The 15,670-nt window shown below is 37.7% G+C and overlaps 2 protein-coding genes across 3 annotated transcripts; both read left to right on the top strand.

Moving 5' to 3' along the window:
• Window positions 1–11,652, top strand: LOC110371646 (uncharacterized protein). Of its 2 annotated transcripts, XM_064037633.1 has the most exons (12): window positions 1–254; window positions 3,474–3,563; window positions 3,672–4,410; window positions 4,479–4,651; window positions 5,833–6,033; window positions 6,287–6,430; window positions 6,829–6,909; window positions 8,101–8,205; window positions 8,532–8,699; window positions 9,624–9,874; window positions 10,126–10,323; window positions 10,700–11,652. In XM_064037633.1, exons 1-12 carry the CDS (start codon window positions 177–179, stop codon window positions 10,782–10,784), a joined length of 2,313 nt encoding a protein of 770 aa, XP_063893703.1. In that variant the 5' UTR covers window positions 1–176; the 3' UTR covers window positions 10,785–11,652. The 2 variants fall into 2 exon arrangements, with proteins under 2 accessions (XP_063893703.1, XP_063893704.1); XM_064037634.1 differs by lacking the exon at window positions 6,829–6,909 and having other exon boundaries at window positions 2–254.
• A 1,818-nt stretch (window positions 11,653–13,470) lies between these two features.
• Window positions 13,471–15,612, top strand: LOC110371590 (uncharacterized). The gene is made up of 3 exons (XM_021327911.3): window positions 13,471–13,634; window positions 14,098–14,420; window positions 15,352–15,612. Exons 1-3 carry the CDS (start codon window positions 13,592–13,594, stop codon window positions 15,466–15,468), a joined length of 483 nt encoding a protein of 160 aa, XP_021183586.3. The 5' UTR covers window positions 13,471–13,591; the 3' UTR covers window positions 15,469–15,612.
• Window positions 15,613–15,670: the final 58 nt, after the last annotated feature.

Genomic DNA, 15,670 nt, shown 5'->3' with positions numbered 1-15,670 from the left:
TTATCTCAATAAATAAATGCTAAACTCGCCACGCAACGGTTGCAAGCCCGTCGCTGTATTGTTGTCTTTCTAATCGATTCTCTTGTTTGCACCTCCAAATCCATAGCAACGCAATATTGACTGTGTGGACACAGTATGTAACTCGGTGCTTCTTGAACTAATACCTCAGCAAAACAATGGAAGAAGATAAGGCCAGCGAGGAAGCTGAAAATTGGAAAGTATACGAAGCGTTGTGCAGCAAAAGTCCAACCGAGGTGTGTAGATAGATTTGTTATTTTTTTAATAAAATAGGATGGATTCGGTACTTAGTCGCTATGTTACTCGCGATAAACAAATGGTACCTACTTTTTTTGTAGGTATGCATGCAGGGTGAACGGTGTACCTAATGCATCTGTTGATAGGAACTTGATACAAAAACTATTTGTTTTTAAATTCTTAGTAGAAACCTGTATCGCCATAACTCATTTTAAAGTGGTAAGCAGCTTTAGCACTTCATATTTGTTTTCTAGTCAGTTTGATTTTCATGCAGATAAAAGTGGAACAAAATTCATTTATAGTCATCGATACCCCAGCCGTCAGGCCGTATAGTATAGTCGTTTTAGTTTTGGAGCCCCTCGTGCTGCAGGCCTACGTTAACTCTACCATACAATCCCACAGCAGCCCTGGCAGGTTCTGCCTGACTCTCTCATTGATGCTCGATAAGAAATCGGACAAGATGCACGCACCCAACTGTCAGGTGTGAAATCAATCATAGTGATGTGCAAGCGTTTTCTCTCGTTAATTCCACGCACTCCCCGAACGTGTGTCATCTGATAATTCGAATGAGTTTTGTCACTAATATTCAATTTAATTGACACTCTTTATCAAGATAAGATTCGTAGTTGACGAGGAAATTAATTTATGTCTAGTTTTTACAAGTTTCATTGGAGCAGCAACTGGGCCACGTCACAATTGGCTGAAACAGCTCAAATCAACGCAGAGCATTTTTCACTCTTATTATCGACATTGTTTTCATTAAAATTCTGGTCTAAAATCAAATAACCATGAACATTTGGATTGAAGAGTGGTCATCGTCGTGAAGTCTTAGGCCTATTTATCTAGTGATTGATGATTTCTATTACTTGACTGCCTCGTTGGTCTAGTGGATGCAAGCGCGACTGCTATGACTGAGGTATCGGGTTCAATTCCCAGGGACCCGATTCTACTAAGTTAATAATGTCAAAATCGAATAGAAATTGAATCGCAATATGATCACAATAGCAGTTCTAATTTTAACCATATCGGGCATTCTGCTACTAATATAAGACCAACCTTATTCCAACGACATTAGATTGGTTTGAGATTGGTCTGCTATTTTGGTCTATACGGTAGTTTGCTCTACAATCAGATTGCAATCGTATATCATTTGCAGACAAAATGATATACGATTGAATAACAGAAAAAAAAAACATTTATTTCAAAGAAAAAAATTGCGGAATGCCACATACGCTTCAATCGTAATTGAGTCGGGATTGGATATCAGTCGAATATGAATCGTATGTCGCTTAAGTAAAATTAGAAGAATCGGGCCCCAGGTCGGGCCGAAATCGCTTTGTGGGTTTTACAATCTTTCACAAAGCAGCCCGTATTCTGGAAGATGGTGATTGATTCACCATATCTTTCCGGTTGTGTTGGATTGCCATCCCATCAGGCTATGAGAGTAAAGGCATAGTGAGTGCACTAGGTATAGGTATAATATGTCAAAAATCAAAATCAAAATCTTTTTATTTCACATAGGCCTTTGCAGGCACCTATGAAACGTCACATTAGTTGTCCTGAGCAGTTTGCTAATCTCCTTATATAAGATCAGCCGCCGTGGCGGAAATCGGCCTTGGACATACCTATTCATTGTTACTAGTGATGCACCTGCCTCTCAAGTGCGAGGTTCGAGTTCGATTCCAGTTGGCAAGTGCCAATGTAAGAACTTTGAGGAAGTTTGACTACCAATCCGTCGTGAACAATCGTGGTAATTGTCTCTCATACGTACAACTGCACGAGAAGCAGAGAGACGAGAGACAATATGATGGGGTAATGCTGTCCTAGCTTGTCATCAATGGTTAATCTGGGAACCACTCAAGATGTGAAAATAAAGTTATACCTACTAATACTTTAGATATTTTAATGTGATACTCGTAAAAGTTAATTTTCATCCCACCATCTCGGAAAGAGTAGTTTTACCCTTTGATATCTGAGCGCAAAAGCTGTTTTTATCCTCTAGAGCGGCAAAGTGATTTGAATTTAGAACATCGTGTGCAATACTCCATTTGTGACAATCTTAAAACAATCTTAATAAGACTTTTCAAACAAATACATATTAAACAAATAAAACACTGTTTAAAATAATTATTCAATTAATTAAGTAATTTTTTATATTGTTTTTACATAGATTTTTAACCTCGTTTCATTTTTAAACTGAGTTTTCAAATAAATGAATTTTAATAGGTATTTCTTTTTAATTTGATACTCGTATCGTGCGCCATTTTGTTTTTTTGCATTTATTTCCTCGATGAGGTGGGATGAAAAGTTACGTGTTGCACTCGAGTGCAAAGATTTTTCACCTTGTGCTCTTTTGATTCCCTCGCTATCGCTCAGGATTCTAATTATTGAAACACTCGCTACGCTCGTGTTTCAATTTTAGAATCCTTCGCTTGCTCGGTCATCAAAATTGAGCCCGCGGTTAAAAAGCAACTTTGCACTCTTGTATAACAAATAACTATTTCACCATAGATAATTTAACCATGAATTTGCTATAGATTCTATAAACCGATGCGCGAAATTAACTCATCTAAAGAGGGTAAATGAAAAGGTCGATAAATATAACGAGAATTAGAAAAATGTTCGCTGAAGGGTGGTAGCGTGCATTGTCCCGTACCTCGCACGGATTTCTCGTGGAATATAAACATAAGTAGGTATACCGGTATTCTTACGTACCTGTCTATATCACAGTAGGTATTACCAAGTCGTAGAGCTCGAACTCTACAAAATTCCCTTTCAGAAACATTTTCGTGTTTTCCTCGACGACATACCCCAAGATAGATAGCCTTGATGACATCGCAACTATATCACAATCCAACCAATTATCATGTCCATAAAAATCGTGATTTGGGGTACGCTTCCCCACCGTTTATGTAAATTTAAAAGGTATGCATGTTAGTATGTACCTTTATAGGTCGGTGGATAAGGTATCGTGACTCTCGGTAAGTCTGAAGCCTCGAGGCGTATCACGCTACGCTACCAAAGCGTACTTAACTACACTAGTCGTCTTCTGCTCGCCACGATATACTGACTTATTTTTACTTTAGTGTATCAGGACCTATTTAACCATGGAGTTATGTAAGTTTTTCAGCCTAGAACAGTCTGGAAACTTACCTGTGATATTTTAGGTAAATATTTACATGGACTAGTGAGCTCACCTTCAATTTCAATTTGTTCAGATGGAGGCGGACGTTGGTAACGATATAATAACCAGTCTAAGGAGTGATCTCGCCGGGCTCCAATATAAGCGGGATAAGCTGATATCTGAAGTAAGCCACAGCCTTTGTTTTACACTTCTTCTAGTTATTTTTTTTATAAAGGATAATAAGAACTTCAATCTTTTCAAACAGCTACAGCTCGTTTATATCTTTTTACAGAACAGTGATTTAAAAAACCAAATGTTATCCCGAGATCAGAGAATACTTGAACAGCAAGTGGAAATCGACCATCTCCGTGAACAGAATGCTCGCCAAAATGCCATCATATCGTCTCTTAGAAAGAAGATTCAAGATCTTGAAGAGATCCAACGGAATCTCCAAACATCCCAGGGGCGCAGTGAAATCACAGTTCAAACACTACAAAGAGACAACCGCTACTGTGAAGAAAAGATTAAAGATTTGGAAAAGAAATTGCGTTCTCTTGAATTAGAATGTCACAGCGAAGAACAACAAAAGGAAAATGCTCGTTGCCAGTTTCACGATCTCATACGACGAATGTCTGCGGCTTTGGAATCTGACTTTTGTGACACCGCGCACACACATTCCCCGGAAAGTTTGATTATAAAAGCGGCTGAACTTGTTCAAGAAATAACTCGACTGAAAAACAGATGTCTGAATACGACAGAAAACTTATCAACCGTCGAACAAGATCTGAGGAGTTGTAGAGATGCTCTAGAGAGGGCTAACAATGATAAGGATATAATGCAGAGACAAATATCAGGCCAACTTCTAGATATCGAGAGACTCAAACAAGAAAAAGAGTCTCTTTGTGTACAAAACAGAGTTATCGAACGGGAACTGCACGAAGCAAGAGAAAAACTGTCACATTGTTCCAAAAACTTAAATGTCGTTACTGATAATGTTAACCAAAATGAATCTATAATAATTCAACTAAAAGGTAAAAGGTAAAAGTATGTAAATAATTGAAAACAACTGTGTCATAAATATCTATTGATTTACTTTCAGAGGATTTACGACATCGAGATGAAAAATATCAAAGACTTCACGCAGAATACCGCAACACGATGGAGTCATTGGCTATACTGCTGAGTTTGCCGACGCGATTTGTAGAAGCTCATGAAAGTACCATAAAGGACCGAATTCGCGAGATATTAAGTGATAATAAAGACAAATCTGTAGTAAGTGGCCTACTATGACTAACATTTTATTATGACTTGAACTTCTTTTTCCCAGATGTAGGTACGTATTTCGAGTTTGGCTTCCAGTCTTACGGGATCCAACATTAATCGGAGTCCCAGTTTTTTAATATTTAACGTAACTTCCTTAACACGGAAGAACAGATGATCACACATCCACGGATCGGCCGCTACTTATGATCGAACGGCCCGCAAGTCTGTTCTGAGCCACCAGGTCCTCATTACCCCCCATTAGTACAGTATCTATCTAGTAAAAACATATTGAGAAACTCTGTAAAAGATTAAGTTCTTCCGCATACGCACTATAGTCTATCCCCAGTGCTCAACTCAGATGCATTAATAACTGTCTATCATGGAATACTGGCAATACTGGCATCGCTATTACCTACGCTACGGAATTATTTTTTGGGGAACTCATCACATAAGGACGTAGCGTTCAAAGCACTAAAGCGATGCATACGAGCTATGTTTAATTTAAAAACAACTGATAGCTCTACGCCTTTCTCTAAAAGATTTTAAATACTTACGTTATCATGTATAAGCTTGGCGAGTTTAGACTTAAGAAACACACCTATGTAATGATTAAAATTTCAATAAAAAAAAATAAAAAAAATCTGTACCTATATTCTTGAAACAGAAAAGCATTTTCTGTATGTACACTTTACTGTCTGTTACAATAAAATACCTCAAGCATATAAAGATTTAAATATTAAACTGTCTAAAATAATATTGCGGGATTTATTAGCGGATAAGTGTTTCTACGGCATTAGTGAATTTCTAACTGAAAAATTGTAACTTACCACTCATCTATCTATTGACCGTACCTATCTTTAGCTGACATGTTATGACTACTAACACATTTCTAGTAAAATTGTCTGTTTGTACTAGACATTACCATTGTAAAATTACTTAATTTACCTATACGCCTAAAAGGCCAAACATGACTGTTACTTACCCTAATATTATAAGATCTTGCGTGGTTGTGTATGATAACTCATGTTTATAAATAGGTAAATGAATCTTATCTTATCTTAAACTGTAGCCGTTACTATTCATCATCACCAAAACAGCTCACAGATTAAGGAAGTGGCAAAAATTTGTGCTTATTTTATTAATAAACATGAAATAAATTACTTAAATGTTATGTTTGCAAATGATTGTAGCAAATAGACGCGTTGCGCGACAAGCTGGGAATGGAGTCCCAACAGTTGGGCAGGACGGCACACTTGCATGACCAAGCCACTACGCGAGTACGTATCCTGGAAGACGAGAGGAACATGCTCGAAGCTAAAGTGCACAAACTCGAATCTGAACTCAACGCCCAGGAACTGTCCAGAGAGAATTTACGCAAAGATAAGGCCAATGTAAGTGTAATCAGAAAGTCACAACCTACACTATGTTTACCTTAGTAAACTGAATCCTGGTCTCAGGATCTACTTCAATAAACTTAACAACACGCGTTTCTGTCAGCTGTCTAGTAAAAAGGAAATTACTTAATACAATAAACTAATTAATACAATTAAATAACGTCTTGAATCTACACACCTGTACCTCATATAAACTTGCACTTAATTAAACGTTTAACTTCCAAAAATTTAAACTGATATTTTGTTACAGTTCGTTGCATTCCTAGAACGTCTAAGCCGAACACTTAATATGGATGAGTTAACCCAAGACATTGGCATAGAATTGCACACGGAATCTATTATACATCGTGCCGAGCAGTTGGCGAGGCTTGAGAGCGATAAAATTGTTGACAAGGTTAGTAGGTGGTACAGGTGGGCAAGGGTGAAGCTGACTTTTCAAATAGCAATGCGCGTCAAGATTTCTTTCTTTAACGTTTATGAAAATCAAAAAAAAGGCTTATATATGAAATGGTTTTTATTAATACAGCGGGTGTTTTGGTGTTTACCATGTATGAACGTAGAATCGTAAATATTTACGTAGATATAAAGTAGCCCAACATACCAAAAAAACATCAATATTATGATCTGAATTGCTTTGGAGCACCTCCTTAGCTACGTAATGAAGTTATAACATGTATAATATAGCGTTACCTTCACCTTTACCGCGTGTCGGGTTGTACAGTCAATGTTGCAACTTGTACAAAGAGTTTGTCATGTGTTCTGTCTGTATGTTAACTCGTGTGTTTTGTGTAGATGCTATATTACGGATACTATGGTACGCTGCCCAGACTGCGCAGAGAAAGATCATTCCATGACTTGCCATATCTTAAAGAAGTAAGATTTGCACTTTAACCATTTGTAATGGCATTGCTTAATGTAGAAAGCAGTCATACAGAACCTAATTTGAGAGCCACAATTAAACCATTATTTGTAATTTCATTATTTGGGTAATCATCTGCACAGTAATTTAGCACCAAATCATAAATATGACAAAAATACTAACCTCACGTACCTAATCAAATTATAATTTGCATCACTCCGCCAATCAAGTTATTTAATGAAGTAGATGTGGTGCATGTTAGGTAGGTACCTACCTCATAGATTTGAATAACATCATTTGCGACTGTTGTTTTAGTAGACCTATTTATTTCCTACATCGACGTATTTATATAATGCATTTATGTAAAAATACAATGGGTAACGTGTGCTGGTGGTCCAGCGAGATAGCCTCTCTTCGAGAGGCGTACTGCGAGACACCGGTACACCAGGTACTACCAGCAGGCTTCGCATCGACCCGCATGCGGAGGCCAGGGAAGCGGAGCTGAACGAGGGACACAGAGCTGCGAAGACCGCCCTCCAATTGGCCATCATCCCAATGGTGGCCATTGCGTAGTTTTTGGGGACTCTGGACAGAGATCCGTGGGGGTACCCTTGCAAAATGGTGCGGGACACGCACCACCCATGGAGCCCCCGCTGACTCAGTCTTCCGGCCTCAGTAAGTGGAGGAGTTGATGAGCGCTCTGTTTCCTTCGCGCGGGGAACTCACCTCCGCCCAAGACAGGGAAAGTAGTCCTCATTCGGAAGCCGGGGTGTCCTGCGGACTCTCCGTCCGTATACCGGCCCATCGTGCTGCTCGACGAGGTCGGCAAGCTCTTTGAGCGAGTCGATGCAAACCGCCTCGTCGCGCTAGGGCCGGACCTGAAATCAATAAGTAGGTTTTAAGGAGTTCATTGAATTACCCTACGTACCTACTTTTATATTATTCGAAAGACAGTTACTGCCTATTGAAGGCCAAGTTAGGAGACACTTTTATTAGAATAATGCACGTTTGCAAACTTTTTGCAAAGTTACTTTAACCGATGTGACTTTGAATGTACAGTCGGTAGCACACGCGATGACGCGATGTCGACTGCATAATCATCGGGCGACAAACGCCGACCAGTCACGCGTACATTTTGCATGTCAGCGCTGACTTATAGGCCAACTTCTGTCATTTACTACAAAAACATATTTTCGGGGTTTCAGACCGCTGTAGTCTACCAGTTGCAAAGACGAATAAGGATTTTGAGAGAACAGCTACAGAGAAAAGATCTTCATTTAGATTTGCTACGACGGAAACTTAGTGTTCAAGTAAGTCGTCTAATAAACTAATAAAGTATTATCGGGTATGTCGTACCTAATCATATTAAATTCTATTACATTTAGTTAAGATATTCTAAGGCGAACTGTAAAAAAATAACCTAGGTAATCCATTTAACCACAGGAATCATTGTTCGTTTTCATAATTTACAAAATCGTGTGAACAGTTGACAGTTGTCAGTTTTTAAGGCAGAATTTCAGTTGTTTTTAATGATTGTTGTCACAGTCTTTTTATCGTTAGGGTATACACTGTCATTGGCTCTATCCAAGGATATTGAAATGATGTAAATGTAGTGAAATGGTTATGCAAACTGCAGGATGAGAGCTGTCGTGTCCGCGCGGTGCTGCAGGCGGAGCGCGACGAGGCGGCGGCTCGCAACAAGAAGCTCGCGCGCCAGTGTGACAAGCTGCAGGTGCAGCTCAGCGACGCGCGCGCGCAGATACGAGATCTCAACGCGCAGCTCGTCGACGCCGCTGAATATAAGGTTAACCTCCCACATTTACAACGACTCACAGGCACCACAACTTTCATTAACAGTTTTATATACGTATCTATTTCGATGCATTTTCACAATCGAAAGACACAAAGAAATTAAAGATCATGCAATATGTAGGTAACTGCAACGGCAAAATGCATTGGTCTTTGAGTCATTTATTTTAAATTACAGCTAACTTACATGAACATGTCTGCGCTTGCTATTGTTTTTAATGTTGTTAATTTATTAGGTACTAGCTTTTGCCCGCGACTTCGTTCGCATGGAATAGTGACTTCCGGCATATTTTTGGTTTGTACCAATAGATGGCGCTATATGTCCGGAATAAATTTTATTTTTTATTTTTATATATTTTTTTTGAAATAAAAACTATCCTATGTCCTTTCTCAAGTTCCAAACTATGTCTGTACCAAAATTTCACACAAATCGGTTCAGTAGTTTAGGCGTGAAGAAAAGACAGACAGACAGACAGACAGAGTTACTTTCACATTTATAATATTAGTTAGGATGTACATATTTTCAAAATGCACTCTTTGATCTGTGGAATTACAAAAGTAAATATAACCAGCAGATCACTGTGGGATACCATATTTGCATACAAGGTTAAAGTGATTTGTATAACAAAACCATGATCTCATTTACTGCAGTTGAACTTTATAAAATGGTTCGCTTTATACGTACCATCACGGTTTACCTATCTCACAATAGTTTGAAGGAGCTTCATATAAGTAGGTATATTTTTATATAAATAATAATACCAATATTAACATCAGTTCAGTGGTTTAGACGTGAAAGAGTAATAGACAGACAGACAGAGTTACTCTCGCATTTATAATATTAGTAGGGATAAATATAGGTACGTATAGGAAGGTCTTGCCAGAGCAATCATTACTAAGTCATGTATGTGTGCAACAGATAACATCTCTGGAGCGCGCTCGCAAGGTAGAAGAGCTACAGAAGAAGTTGGAGGAGGCGGAGTTACTGCGCGTGCGGTACAGCCGCAAGGTGAACGTGCTGAAGGAGCAGGTGCGCTCCACGGGCGAGACGGTCGAGCAGGAGCGCTCCTCCAGCGACCACCAGATCAGCGTGCTGCGCGACGACCTCGCGCGCACCAAGGAGGCGCTCGCCGACTGCCAGCGCAGGGAGGCACAGCTCACTAGCTTCAGGTTACACACACCACTTTCATATATTGTATAGACTAAAACGAACTTACCTTTCTCACGAATTTAACCACTTCCTGACAGAATAACTTCTTTTACGTACTGGAAAAATGGGTCCACATTCAACCAAACGTAGGTAGTAGCTTTTCAACTTATAATGTCAAAGATAGTTAAAGCAGATCTATCAAAGTGGGCACCTTCTTGATGTTCATTGAGGAGTAACATGGTAATTCAAGTTGTGCATTGTTTACGTTCAGGAACTCGATAGCGAAGTTGCTAGGCATCCTAGTTCCCGTGTCGGTGTCGGACTTCGAGATGGTGTCGCGGCTGCAGAAGCTGATCGACGCGCACCACGACTTCACGGTGGTGTCGCGGCGGTACGACGACCCCGCGCTGCTGCGCGCCTCCTCGCGCTCGCCGCCGCCCTCGCGCTGCAGGACTCGCACTCCTGACAGGTAACTCGCACTCCTCACCTTATGCCAGTTTTGATATTTTTTTTGTGTCCTCCTAAACTCCATTACGATTCCAGTTAATCCCGTAAATAACTCAGTATTTTGCCGCGAATGTTACTGTGAGTGACACGAATTGAATTGAACACGATTTAAATATTTAAATCAAAATTATCATTGACTGGGCAATTCCAGCTAGGGTTTTTCACAAATAAAAGCATGAAATTTAAAGTACCTACATTAAGCTGTAATCGGTTAATGCTTCATGCTCGATCTGGTAACAATGGTGTAAAAAATCGACAAATGGTAGATATGATAGAATTAGTATATCTAATGACCAGAGTGGAATGTTTGGCATTTTGCTAATAGACTATTGTTTCAGGTCACTTCGTTATGACGACTCAGGGTATGCGGATCCCGCGTTTGAACTGGACGACGATATATACAAGGCGCGAGCTGGCTTGTGACACGCGAGGCGCCGCGCTCGCTTTTAGACCTGACGCACTAAGTTCCCAACTAAACAACACCAACCTACCGCTGGTCACAGACGACAATATATTTTTGCTAGTAGCTAAAACTAAACCGACAACAAATTAAAATTTATAGTGATCGTTCTCCGAATTATAATAAAAACCCGATACTTAATGATCGACGTCTTAATTTAAAGTTCCTATGAATTGCATACGTAGTCTTAAATTCTACTGCGCTGCAGTTGTAGGCATTAATCTCAGTCTGCAATGTTACGTAGCCGTTACTTGCGTGAGTTTATTGTCGTGTGTTGTAAGTGGTCATACTGTTCTACTATACATTGGTTCATTAAAACAAACAACGTCTGCTGGCCCACCAGAATTTAGAACGCGAAATTGAATGAGTCTTTCAAAATTCTTCTGAAACTACATTTCTATGTACTGAGACTAATCGCAACATGAAGGTGGTGAAACAATTCCTTATCCATTACTTATTCATTGTCTGTTACGATGAATGTTAAGAGGCCAGCGACGTTAATGTGAAGAAGGCATTATGTGTATCAAAACTTGTAACAGTAATAATTATATTTTTGGTAGTGGTAGGTTATTAGCAATCATGCTATTATAGTTTGGTAGTAAAAGCTAGATCAGCTAGGCACAATAATTTAAGAAACTTGATAACCGGGTGGACTTCTTACTGTTACAAGTTCCATAATATTCCGAATTCCTTTGGTATTCTATAAGAAAATCTGAAAAGAATTGTATCCAGGTCAGTAATAGCGAGCTAACAGCGGTTAGCAATATCTTTCATCGAAGAAACGTCGTGTGTAAATCATGGATGAATACTATTGAGTATTCTTACTAAGTCACCATTAAGTATACCTATTTTAGTAACTTGAACCTCAGTTTAGTGCAATCTGCATCTAGACGTTATCAATTTCATGGTTTTTATATTGTTTTTCTGCGAGTCAGATCATCAAGGAAGATCTATTTTTATAAGGAAATATCGCAATAAAATTACGGTGTTTAAATTCCATGAATAGCTACAATAGGTATCATTATAATCAAACAATTAAGTCTCGACGAAAAAAAATCAATCGATCCAAAATATTCGGCTGACGTATTAATATTAACTTACCTTACCACCTACACATTGATATATTTTTTAAGCTAAATGTTACACATTAAGTAGCTACCATGTAATTGTATGTACGACAAGGAAGTTATAATTATCTTAAGAATGTAAAAACGACTTATGTTATCCGTCGCAAATACTCGTACATGTTGATATTAATCTATTTTTTGCTGTATCTTTAGTTTTACGTCTTCCATTACTTTGAAAAGCTAATAAATTAAGCATTAAGTTTTCTTTCTAGTTTGCGAGTTAAACGTATGGCTATTGATCTAGGTACCTACCTAGCTAGCTGTAACAAATTGGTGATTTTTGATCTCTAAAATGACAAAAGCAATAAGTAAATATTAAGTTGGTCTTGTGCCGTAGAAAACATATACGCCTGTATAACTTAATTAAAGTAATTTAGATATTCTCGACATATTACCTTTGAACATGTAAACTAGGATTGTCTGTCATCCTTTTGATTACAAACATTGTGTTAGGTATATTAAGTGTTAAGTAATTCCACTGTGCAATTATTAGACTTTAAGAATCTATTTATTATAGTTTTAGTTGAGATGTTAGTTGAATATTACTAACATAACTACTTATTTCAAAAAATACACACATTGATGTTACAAAAAAAACAGTCTTTTAAACATTAAACGAGTAAACAAACAAGATGAGTGCGAAAAAGAGATAGTGCTAGTTTGTCCCGCTTACCCTATCCTTGCCATCCTAGAAAAACATGCGCTTAGAAAATTATCACAAGCAACTTTTACTGAATGAAATAGCAAAAGGTTAATAATATACAAAATATGCATCTTCAAATTATAATATATCTCAGACTAGACATATTTTTTATAATTTATTGGATCTACGTTACAGAGGGCAGTCGCTAATAGATTTATATTTTAATTTGTCCGACATAAAAATTCCTTCCGTACAAATATATTGCGTCGTTCCTCTACGTGTGCTCTAAAAAGAACGTAACATATAATTATTTATAATTTTTGGGTATCTGTAATTGCTACTTACATACAAAATTCTTATATGTACCTAAGCATACCACAAAGATACTTAGTATTCCGCATCCAGTAAATAAATATGTACATAATTCAAATAATTGCTTTATTTATTAAATTTTTTCGACACACAGGATCGATATGACCAGTAAGATCTAATTACCATAACCACTTAATATTAGCTGGCGACTGCTTGTTGGTTTTTGTATGATTTATCAAGATAATATACGCTATGTAACTAATTACGTTCAATGATAATAAGACACTAACAACCCAATAAACCAATCGCTATCAATCATTAATTCAACCTCGACATGTAGACATGTATAGGTAAAGAGTACCTATGTATATTGTTTCTGAGATACGGAAACAAAAAACTATTTATAAGGAATTAAAATAAAATAACATAGCACCCTGAAGTAAATTCGACGGATTCTCTATTTTTATATTAATTATTAAATTGTCACTGGTAATTTGCTAGAAAAATCTTTCGAAACATAAAAAGATATAGTCTATGGAAAGTGCCGTGAATGAACATTTTTAATACCTGATTATTTTTCTGATGAGGGTAATCTTTCAAACTTCACTTTATTTCAAGAAGGGAACAAAGAAGCCAGCTTACTTTAACAAACGTTTTAACACTTAGTTCCCATCAAATTTAATTAAAAATGTGCCTCAAAATCGTATATTTTATACTTTTCATCACCTGTGGTAAGTGTATTATTCAATTTATTTTGAAACCAAAAAGTGTTTCCGCCATGCGGTGTAAGCGAGTGTCAAACATGATATTCCCACCAAAGACTATTTTATGATTCCCACACTGGGCAAGGAGAAATTTTACGAAAGCATTTTTAGACTAACACAGCTTATTTCCTTCTGGGGTGCACCTATAGATTTTTTGTGGTGTCGCTAAGACCGGACATGCACATTGGTTCATTTTGTACAAAGTATCCTAAGAACAAAGCAATGAATCAATCAACTTAAGCCAACCTATTATTAAGTAGATAACGCAGACTGCAGCAATTATTCTATCCACCATAAAATGCCATTTCTATGAAATAACTCAAAAAGACATTGCTAAAAGGCTGGTTCAGTTACCTTACTTGTTAACCTAGGGCACAGATTTTCGAATTATTGTCAATGTCCTAATAAACTACTGCTATGTACTGCACAGTATCATCGCGACACATGCCACGCTTCGCTGATCTGGACGAAGATGACCAGCACCTCCTGCGCGCAGCCTACGACACTCCCAGCTACGATCACGCCGACTACCAGGAGGACGATGACATGTCCCTGGGCAAGCTGGACTTGCTCAAGGACGGACTGTGGGCCCTCAAAGCGAAAATCAATGAAATCAAAGCGTTTAACAAAGCTTTAGCGGCAAACTTCCTGTCGACCAAACTTAAAGTGAAGGAGCTGATGGCTAGCAGTATGGCGCTGAAGAAACATCATCACGTGGAAGTCGAGAAGAAGAAACCAGCTTATAGTTATCAGGTATGAACTGTAAAATATTGACGGTTAGCTATATTACGAGATTCTGACTTCCAAAGAGAAGATCATTCTTTGTTCCCTTTCTTTTCAAATCAAGCGAAGGAGTTGCATTGTCTGGCCTGTAAAAAGTGTGATATAAAACTAACCACATGTTCTAGTTTTACGAAATTTAATTGAACCGCCTATTAAAATAATTATGTAGATAGTTTTAACAGTGACATTGAATCACACTTCGTGCGTTCAAGTATATTCGGCGAGACTGATACACGAAATCATTAGTAGTGACTGCATACCATAAAATCAGTAATAAGTAAGCAATGAAATTAATACAAAATCGTGGGCGACTTGCAGACGTAAAGTATTGTGCTATAAGTTTCATTTCCGCTCTTTCGATATCTGCTTACTACACTATTCTCAGAATAAAAATGTAGATATTATAATAATAAATGATAGGTGGGCAATGGGTCTGTTGTCAGGTGGACGAGCTATAATTGACAGGTGCAGGTACCTGCACATATTATATATCAAAGCAAAATCAAGTTTAGTTGTGCTTAATTACATATCCAATTAAGAAATTCCGCACAGTTTTATGGCTAACCACAAAACGAGTAAAAAATATTAGTACCTATCTAATGATGATGACAATAATGTAACATCGCTTAGAAAACTTGTTACGCATTTACTTAGCGAATATATTTTGATACTAATAATATTTGACAAGGTGAAAATTAAAGCGTAAAGAACCTTAGAAAGTAAACAAACTTATTTTAATAGCAGCAGTCCAAGGCTTGCGAAATTCTGACTTACTAACAGGTCATGTTTATTTAACCCTCAGTATAAAATTACGAAGTTTCCTTTCAGCTGAATTCGTATTTTCTGTGTCAATTAATTTTGAATTCAAATAGTATTTTCTAAGTGAATGTTGTGTCCCCAGGCGCCGTCGTACCAGCCGCAGTATGGGCCCCAGTACGCCGAGCCGCAATACGCTCCTCAACACGTAGAAACCCAGTATGCCCCGCAGCATCAGCACGACCCTTACTATGGACAATAATCATCTTCATAGCCTACTTATTTATTAACATAATTTATTATATTAACCATCTCTCTCCATTCTTAACCAAAGAATAAAGAGTTGATTATAATCTTACATTTTCTACAATATTTGCATTTATCTATAATCATTGCTATGTTGGTATCAATAAATAATACAGTTTAATTCTCTTTGTCTCATCATAGATATAAGCCGATTCATA

Source organism: Helicoverpa armigera, chromosome 13 (assembly GCF_030705265.1).
Source record: "Helicoverpa armigera isolate CAAS_96S chromosome 13, ASM3070526v1, whole genome shotgun sequence".
NCBI classification, from domain to species: Eukaryota; Metazoa; Arthropoda; class Insecta; order Lepidoptera; family Noctuidae; genus Helicoverpa; species Helicoverpa armigera.
This window is presented reverse-complemented; position numbering and strand designations above follow the sequence as displayed.

Coding starts and splice junctions, on each gene's coding strand:
- LOC110371646 (XM_064037633.1), top strand. CDS start 177: ATGGAAGAAGATAAGGCCAGCGAGGAAGCTGAAAATTGGAAAGTATAC. Junction 6,910..8,100: donor ACTTGCCATATCTTAAAGAA/GTAAGATTTGCA, acceptor TCGGGGTTTCAG/ACCGCTGTAGTCTACCAGTT. Junction 10,324..10,699: donor AGGACTCGCACTCCTGACAG/GTAACTCGCACT, acceptor CTATTGTTTCAG/GTCACTTCGTTATGACGACT.
- LOC110371590 (XM_021327911.3), top strand. CDS start 13,592: ATGTGCCTCAAAATCGTATATTTTATACTTTTCATCACCTGTG. Junction 13,635..14,097: donor TATACTTTTCATCACCTGTG/GTAAGTGTATTA, acceptor TGTACTGCACAG/TATCATCGCGACACATGCCA. Junction 14,421..15,351: donor AACCAGCTTATAGTTATCAG/GTATGAACTGTA, acceptor TTGTGTCCCCAG/GCGCCGTCGTACCAGCCGCA.